Source organism: Anneissia japonica, unplaced genomic scaffold (assembly GCF_011630105.1).
Source record: "Anneissia japonica isolate Jap-2015-1 unplaced genomic scaffold, ASM1163010v1 scaffold287754_len4335492_cov202, whole genome shotgun sequence".
Lineage (NCBI taxonomy): Eukaryota > Metazoa > Echinodermata > Crinoidea > Comatulida > Comatulidae > Anneissia > Anneissia japonica.
Window position 1 is genome coordinate 2774082 of NW_022705543.1, and position 9713 is coordinate 2783794.

Genomic DNA, 9713 nt, shown 5'->3' on the forward strand with positions numbered 1-9713 from the left:
CTGCAAGTATATGTGATAATTAGTAATTATAATTATAATAATCTTTGTTTTTATTATTATTATTATTGCAAAAGTAAAAATGATATTATTAATTATAATAGCGATTTTATAGTTTACGGTACTTTGTTAAACCTTAATTTCCAGGCTGTCCCTACCAGTGTTCTGGCCGAGGAACTTGTGTCAACAACACGTGTGAATGTTTGCCTGGGTGGTCTGGTGAAGACTGTAGAAATGGTAACATAAGTCCATACTGATAAAAATCTTATGATTTAGAATGTTTATATTAGATACCTACATACACTACTATAATTTTTTGATAAACTTTATTATCTTGTACTTAGGTTCATGCATTTCGAATTGCATAAATGGCGAGTGTGTATCCGGTTTCTGTCGATGTAATGTAGGTTGGGAAGGAGATACATGTGAAGATTTTGGTATGAAAAAGTAGTGCTATAATGCGTTTTATAATTACAATCATAATAGTCAATTTCGCTGAAACGTGTAGACAACCTAACAGTTTTTCTACTCTAGACACATAATGAACAGTGTAAAAGTAATTGTAGGAGTATCATATTAATAATTATTATTCCCAAGAAGTAATATGCTATTTTTATTATGTCATTCAAAGAAGTAGCCTTAACACTTTTATTTCCTGTTTCAGCCACTTGTTTCGGCGTTAATAATTGTACTGATGAAGAACATGGCATGTGTCTTGAAACAAATATCTGTTTATGTAACAAAGGATTTACAGGTGAAATAAAAAAAATACATTTTGGCCATATAGATAAGGGAGTGGAACTATAACGAGTAAGAGAGCGAGTAACTTACCTCAGTTTGCTAGACTGGTTTAGCCACTTTGTATGCGCAGAACCATCATTTAACTGTACTAAAAGTCCTTAAATCTATGGATTCCTATTGTTACCCTTTCAATTCCATTTCCGGGTCTCCTTGTGTATCTGTTGGTGGACTGAAACGCAAGAGTAAAAAAGCGCACGTATTTTAGGTTCACGTTTAAGCCATTTGTCTCGTGTGTATTATGACCCAGGTGTACGTTAAAGAACGCAGTGCACTCTTCGGAAAAGAGTTAGGAATTGTCTCCCGGTGTTGCTCTATAACCATCAGAAGAACCCCGCTCTAAATATATCTTTGGACTTTCTTGGGTTATCCTTGGTGTTTCACACCAAATTAATCCATGATATAGAAAATATGGAATATAAACAATGGTCATTCCTGTTGTTATCAAAATAGTTTAAAAAAAAAATACAGGAGACTGAGACACAGCACTGTTCTAGAAAGCTTGAGGAGACTTGTATAAAGTGTAATTAATAGTTAACACCAAGCTTAAAAAGTAACAAAATTCCATTGGAAATTAAGCAAACGTGTGAGAAAATGTTAGGCAGTAATATCAACCTATTGCACAAATGATGGGCAAATTAAATCATTGATAATCGGACAAACCAGCTTCAGGCTGGGTATACACTTCTTTGTGTAGCTTTCTTTCCAAAACAATATTAAGCATGCAGTTATTAGTCCTTAATTAGCTGATGGGAATTATAAAATTATACAGGATATCTTAATATCTAGCGACCTACTTTAAATATCTCTATAAGCCCCAAAATTCAAATCTGTGTTTTATTCTATTCCACAGTGATTGATTGATTTATTAATTTAATAATTGATTCACCCTGCTAATTATTACACCTTTAACGTTTAGGTGACGACTGCAGCGTCATTCCAACTTGTCATGGAGTCGCCAATTGCTCAGGTAACGGTATCTGCGTGGACGTAGATGTTTGTGACTGCTACGACCAATGGAAGTCTGCCACATGCGACACATTGTCCTGTCACAACGTTGATGGCTGTTCTGGTATGTTTTGTACATGTTGTTTGAGATATTGTTACGATTTTACTTTTACAGATTATTCATCTTGAACGTTATGTATAATGATTTACACTTAGTTCCATGTCCTAAGTGTAAATCATTATGTATAATGATTTACTCCTGTCTCTTATACACATCTAGATGTGTATAAGAGACAGGGTAATACATTGAGTGGAGCGGGGATGTGGTAGCCATTCTGGAGGAGGCGGCTTTGTGGAATTGGGATAAGTCAAAATTCCCATACATGAAAAGCAAAAATATTTTGGGTGAACCCCATCAACATCATCATCTACATTAATTCTCAAAGATTCTTTAATTTTAGGGGAAAATTCAGAGCATTTAAAGCGTCTTGGTTCTTTTCCACCTTTCCATGAGGGATATGATTTCAACCGAGCACCACAAATCCGACATAATAAATTTAAATTAGTTTTGTGTTTATCCATGAAAAATAAAGTGGTGTCAGAAACTAATGGCTACCAGAACAACTTGCAAAGGGAATAATTTACTGCTGCAGAATTCGATTATGAAAGCCAAAATTCTGATATCACTCTGTCAATAGTTGCTGAAGACAATGGTTCTCCACCTATGAATGATTATTCTACCATTGACATCACATTGCATGATATTAATGACAACTGTCCTGAATTCGTAGGAGAATATCCGGACATAACTATCCCGCTAAACACAACTAACGGGACAGTTATTACTAATATTTCAGCAACAGATTCAGACACTGGTGAAAACGGATATATTACGTTATCAATTAAGGTTGAGGGCGACGATTCAAAATCAATATTTGAATTAGATTATGACAGTGGAGAGCTAACTGTCTCCGGATATCTTCAGTCAGGAGAGTATGTAATCAAGGTCATCGCTTCGGATAACGCAGAACAGCCATGTATTACCGAGAAAGTGTTTTTAGTACACGTTCCATACCAAAACATTGTCACTACGCAGTTCATCCATACAACTGAAGATTATGAACAACCAACAACGACGAACCTAGAGGATGTTACGACATCAATTCCAACAACAACGAGCCTTGACGATGTTTCTACATTACTCCAAACTACAAAGATTTTTGAGGACATTACAACTTCAGTCCCAACAACTACGAACCTCGAGGATGTTACAACGTCAGTCCCTACAACGTCAGTCCCTACAACGTCAGTTCCTACAACGTCAGTTCCTACAACGTCAGTTCCCACAACGTCAGTTCCTACAACGTCAGTACCTACAACGTCAGTCCCTACAACGTCAGTCCCTACAACGTCAGTTCCTACAACGTCAGTCCCTACAACGTCAGTACCTACAACGTCAGTCCCTACAACGTCAGTCCCTACAACGTCAGTCCCAACAACGACGACCCTCGGGGACACTACAACAGTAGCCCCAACAACTATTAAGGACGTTACAACGTCAGTTCCAATAACGACGAGCCTCGAGGACCTTACAACGTCAGTTCCAACAACAACGAGTCTTGAGGATGGCACAACATCAGATTCAACAACGACGGACTCGGAGAGTGTTACGACATCAATAAGAACGACTGAACTAGATAACCAGATGTCAACTCAGCAAAAATCTTCCACTGATAGCCCTACAACAATACCACCTTTCTCAACAGAAATCGCCAAAGAAATATCTACAACAAATGAAATTTCCATTATCCCAAACTCGGTATTAGCAACATCCACAATAAATATGGTACAGCGGGTGGAAGGTAAGAGAGTTCTAAAACAATAGCTAAACTGATTGTATTGCGGTTTTGGATAGGCCTATTTCCTATTAATAGTAGGTCTATGTTTTTGTTGAACTAATTCTCTTTAACTGATAAGAAAACCACTAGTATGCCGATATTAAAGTGAGCCGATTTCAACACTTTTAGAGAAACTAGAGGGGAATCTTTAGATATAAAGCATCAAAAACATCAAAGAATTCAATAGAGCTTGATGTGTGCTTTCTATTACTCTGGAAACAAAGGTAATAATATTGGTTCAACCACCATGTGGCTACAGGTTGGCTAAACAAGATTTGTATTTTTCAGATGATTGTATATTGGATGCTAATTGCAGTAATGGTGCCAAATGCTACGTCGGGATCTGTGCGTGTGTCTGCCCTTACAGGGGCCCCATGTGTGATCAAGGTGAGCTACTTTTCAAAATGATTACACGGGTCATGTGATCTAGTACTGGTACGTGCATTTATACTTCACCTTTGCTAGTTGTGGTTATAAAGCGTGATATTTTTTTTATTGTTATTATTTCATGTCAGTAAATGCACTGATTTTCTTTCTTTGATAATTATTTCGAAGATGAGATGATACATTACCACGTTAGTGAAAAGCCATTGTTTTTGTTCTATTCCGTTTTCCTGTTTCTTTGCACAAGGATTTTCTGTCCAGCACTTTAGTCCTGACCATAGGCCTATATCAAAGATGCACATATTAAAATATGACTTTATTCATCAAAGAAAATATTTATAAACAGGTAATTAAATTTTATGTTAACGCAATTTTTGTTTCCTGAAGCAATTCAAATTATCTGAAGCCCGGTTAAACGCAAAATTAAAATTTTCGCTAGTAAGCTAAACTGCTCGTAAACAAAACCATTGCAGCATTCTTTCGAGTCTCAGTAGCGTCGAGTGATTTTCCATATTTTATATATACAGTATATATATGATTTTGTTTTTACTTCTAATTTCAATATCAGTTGCCATTGTGCCAATGAGGAAAATCCCTATGTTCTGTTTTAACAACAGTAAAAATATGTCTAGTTATTATTGTTGTCATTGTTGTTGTTGCTGCTGCAGAGGCTCTTTCTGCTGCTGTTGTTGTAATTGTCAATTATTAATTATAATTTTCTCTCCCTTCTAGTGGGACAGTGTTTCGAAACATCTATCCGACTCACTCAACTACGTTCTCTGTTTGGTGATGGTGAAGCTCAGTTCTCAGAAGCGTTAGAAGATTCAACATCTCAAGAATTCAAAGATGTATACACGTCTGTTAAGAACATGGTAATTTCAAATACTTATGTGAATGTACAATATGAAAGAAAATCACAGAAAAAAAAACATAATTAAAATGCTTACAGAAAGAGCAATTTTATTCCTAAACTGTATCAATCGTCAATTATGAAATAAATCACATAATTAATTAATCGCATTTTTTAATATCTTTTAATTTAATGTATAAATCAAAGTGACATTAATGAAGCTTTATCCACAATACTGTATATCAAATTTTGTTTGACAAAAACTGTTGTATGCCCATATATAGTCATGATGTGCTTATATATGGTCATGATGTGCCCATATATAGTCATAATGTGCCTATATATGGTCATGGAGTGCCCATATATAGTCATGATGTGCCTATTATGATGTCATCATGACAGTCTGAGCAGTGCTTGATATAAGTGTTCTTCTAATGGTGCTTGGTAGGCCTACTTTGTTTGGTTTCCTCTAGAGAATCTTCCACTAGGTTTCTTAAGAGGTCATGGTAGAGTGCTATCAGAGTTCATGCTCTAAAATGCTTGATTGATAATTCCCTTTAAAGCTGCATTAATATCGGATCCCAACCGACATTTGGACTGCGATTCCGATGCACTGAACGCCAGCGTTCCTATTCTAACACACTGATTCCATTTTCGGATCGGTTCGGTAGACTTTCCGATCCGAAAATTCGAATTTGGTGTAAATTTGCAGCTTTAAAATACTTTATAATTTGCTGTGGATCGGAAGGCATTACTAAACTATTTCCTGTTGTTAGATATCAGCGGTAATGGTATATAAAATTGGTTATTATATCCTCTTCTTACCCTCTGCAATAACTTTTTAAGATAAGTTGTCGGGCCGGTGTTTGATATTATTATATGCCCATCTATTGATGTTTTCAAAAATGGTATGTTTCCCTTCTGTCCTACATTAGTTTTCCCATCCCAGCCGAACAATTATAATTATTTGTACGCTAATACACATTAAATGTGTCGTGTTAGTGGTAGTATATTGTTATAGGCTTAGGCCAGATATCAGTAGCATTTACGGTGGTGGGGTTAGCCAGCAGAGGCCTGGCAGTTGGCTCAAGGCTGGACAAATATTGGCTTTGTTAATGAAGCTACTCTTGAGACGTTTTATGCAGCCACACCACCATTGCTTGATAAATATGCCTAGAGTACAGTAAAATTACAACTGTTCCCTGGTATGCCTAGTAATGCAGACGTAATGATGTTAGATGTGCTGTCTTTACTTATTTTATTCATTTTTTGTTGATAAAGATGAAAGAAGTCGCCGACATCTCTGACATACTGCAGGACATCAAGATCACTGGATTTCGACAAGGAAGTATATTTGTGGACATGAGCTTGGTTGTCACCGACAAATCCGCTGGAGAACAGCAAGTAAAGGAAGCATTTAGCCAAGCACTCAAATCAATAAATGATACTGACATTACATTCGACTTACCAAGCCTTCAAGTAAGAGAAGGCAAGTATAACCGAATTAAATGTTTAAGGACAGTCAGTCATCTGTATGCGGCTGCTAGCTTATCGCACACAAACTCTGCAAGTGTACACTTATCTCGGCATAATTTATATTACCATCTTTATGTTGATGATATCCAATTATGAATCGACTTTGATCCATCTGATGCCATCTCTTTTAAGCTACGCATTGAAAACTGCATTTCTGAAATTCATGCCTGGTTATCCATCAACATGCTCCGTTTAAATGGTGACAACTCACAATTCATTAGTTTTGGTTCAATTAACATTAGCTCTAATATATCTCTACAATAAAAATACATCCCCATTATTTATCCTTCCTCTAATGTAAACAATCTTGGAGTTATTCTTGACGAAAATCTCACCATGACTAACAACATCAATCTAGTAAACAAATCTCTCAAATTTGCATTTATTAAAGAATATCTCTCGAGCCATACCACTCAAATTATATATGCCTTCATTATATTTGCTAAAACTACTGTAGTTATCTCATGTTTTGCCTTCCCAAAAATTCCATTAGCAGTTTTCAACGAATACAAAATACTATCACAAGAATCAAACTTTCACAAACGCTCACACATTACACCTATTATCTTCATTCGCTTAAAATGTATGACCAGATTAACTACAAAATTCACCTCTTTAAATTTGAAAGCTCTCAAATTTGCTCTACCATCCTACCTTCTTGACCTCTTTCCTAATATACCCTTTCTCGGTCTCTTCGGTCCCCTCACCAATGCCTTTTGTCTGTTATCCTAACCAAATTCAAAACTATCGGCAACAGATCTTTCACATTTTCGGCTTTTACTCTATGCAACTTCTACCATTTCTTAAGCAGTCGTTTACAATATCTACCTTCGAAGCTAACATTACAACTTTCAGTCAGAAGCGCATGTGATTTTAAAGTTGTTTTATAATTTGTGCTATATAAATATATAAATTATATTTTTAAGTAACAAATTTTCTTTCTATCGCTTTCAGTAAATGGATTGGACAGTGAAGGAAGCCTCTGGTTCGTAATTGTACCAGCTGCATGCTTTCTCTTTGTTCTTGCATTTGTGTTCTCCGTTGCTCTCAGCGTATGCTCTGTCTCTTATACACATCTAGATGTGTATAAGAGACAGCATATATAGTCAGCATTTATTAAAGAATATCTCTCGAGCCATACCACTCAAATTATATATGCCTTCATTATATTTGCTAAAACTACTGTAGTTATCTCATGTTTTGCCTTCCCAAAAATTCCATTAGCAGTTTTCAACGAATACAAAATACTGTCACAAGAATCAAACTTTCACAAACGCTCACACATTACACCTATTATCTTCATTCGCTTAAAATGTATGACCAGATTAACTACAAAATTCACCTCTTTAAATTTGAAAGCTCTCAAATTTGCTCTACCATCCTACCTTCTTGACCTCTTTCCTAATATACCCTTTCTCGGTCTTTTCGGTCCCCTCACCAATGCCTTTTGTCTGTTATCCTAACCAAATTCAAAACTAGCGGCAACAGATCTTTCACATTTTCAGCTTTTACTCTATGCAACTTTCTACCATTTCTTAAGCAGTCGTTTACAATATCTACCTTCGAAGCTAACATTACAACTTTCAGTCAGAAGCGCATTTGATTTTAAAGTTGTTTTATAATTTGTGCTATATAAATATATAAATTATATTTTTAAGTAACAAATTTTCTTTCTATCGCTTTCAGTAAATGAATTGGACAGTGAAGGAAGCCTCTGGTTCGTAATTGTACCAGCTGCATGCTTTCTCTTTGTTCTTGCATTTGTGTTCTCCGTTGCTCTCAGCGTATGCTTTTGTACCAAGATGAAGGCTAAGCGAGTGTATCTGAGGAATAGGGCCGTAAAAGTTCAGGGTTTCTTTATTAAAGATAAGCGTAAACCTATTGATAAATATTTAAAATAAAAAATATTTTCCTACAAAAACCCACAACCTGAAGTCAATTTATCTGTTTTGATTTTATTCCGTATTTAACTGATATAAGTAAAGATAACAAATCTAATGAGTGGGTTATTTGTCATTTATCGTTAAAATTAGTGAACTTGCATAACAACTGTGCACGTGTAAGACTTTATTACAATTAAAAATCTGATTTCTAACTGCCTATGCCTAATATTATAAAACCTCTAATTTTGTAGTCCACATAGTCCATAGTAATGAAAATTATCAATAATAACCTTTGCATACATAATGTCTTCTATATATTCGGGATCCAGCCAGCCTTACATAATATACAGTAGAGGGTGTATCTATTCAGATTTTTGATTATCCTATAGGCATGCACGGGCTTTGGCATGGGGGATGCGTTGAGAATGTTGAAGGACTCTCAGTGGCTACCGGATCGAATCAACCAACGAAAGCCTTCATGGTCTAGTTGGTAAGACGTTAACCGTGTAAGAGAAAGGTCCCGAGTACGATTCCCGGTGGAGGCTGAGATTCTTTTTTATTCTCAAAGAAAAAAAAATGCAATTAGTTGCATTGCATCATGTGCCTTTTTGGTTGTAAGTTTATCATATATTAAAAAAAGTAAATAAAACGGTTAAAATGTTCTGCATAATAATAGGCCTATATGTATTTATATTCATAGGTGGTAGGTTCCGAACTTTAAATTAATGTAGAGTTGAGGTTTCTCACACGAAAGACTCGCATAATAATATGCAAATGTATTTACATTATTTTATTTTTATTTATTTATTTTTTTAAATTTAATATATTTTTCGGGAATTTCAGAAAGTGTAGCAGACTGGTTTCAAAAATGGACTGGTTTAATAACTATCTCATAAATATAATAATTGATGGTAATAAGAAATGTCAAAAGTTGAAGAAGACATAAAAAAAATTTTAATTTAAAAAAGGGTTTGTTCCCATCAATTTATCAACTACTCAGTACTGCATTTTGTTAACAGAGTTTAAACTGTTTGTTGTGAATATTTTGTTTATAATAGAATAAATACATTATGTACACAGATAAACATAGTTTGAACAATTTGAATTTGTATAATGTAAGTAGTCAATTGATTGAGAGCGTAACAAAACGATGCACCATACTGTAATTACAAGGCAATTCAACAAAATATGCAACCAGTGTAGGACGCCCGCTACTAAGGGACTTCCCAGTAACTTGCCAATAATCAAATATCTTATAGGATAGCGTTCTCCGCGATTTCTGCGTGCAAATTATGTCAAGGTAATAACGCAATGTGTAGGAAGCCCTCTTGCAATTACAATTACTTTTGAACTTTGACATCTATGATCCCGTGCAAATTCTAACAACTAGGACGCCCTCTATCAATTACAATTACTTTC

General features: G+C 35.3%; 2 protein-coding genes across 2 annotated transcripts in view; both read left to right on the forward strand.

Moving 5' to 3' along the window:
• Positions 1–2383, forward strand: part of LOC117105852 (multiple epidermal growth factor-like domains protein 6) — a 3797-nt gene extending 1414 nt beyond the window's left edge. Inside the window, exons 4-8 of the mRNA XM_033247162.1 lie at positions 145–234; positions 342–434; positions 662–751; positions 1715–1867; positions 2205–2383. Coding sequence (XP_033103053.1) covers positions 145–234; positions 342–434; positions 662–751; positions 1715–1867; positions 2205–2383 — 605 coding nt within the window. The remainder of the gene's footprint in view (positions 1–144; positions 235–341; positions 435–661; positions 752–1714; positions 1868–2204) is intronic.
• Positions 2384–2388: 5 nt separating this feature from the next.
• Positions 2389–8781, forward strand: LOC117105853 (mucin-5AC-like). The gene is made up of 7 exons (XM_033247164.1): positions 2389–3605; positions 3930–4028; positions 4758–4897; positions 6157–6364; positions 7366–7467; positions 8098–8283; positions 8684–8781. The coding sequence occupies exons 1-7, from the start codon at positions 2468–2470 to the stop codon at positions 8779–8781; spliced, it is 1971 nt and encodes a 656-aa protein (XP_033103055.1). The 5' UTR covers positions 2389–2467.
• The last annotated feature ends 932 nt before the right edge of the window (positions 8782–9713 follow it).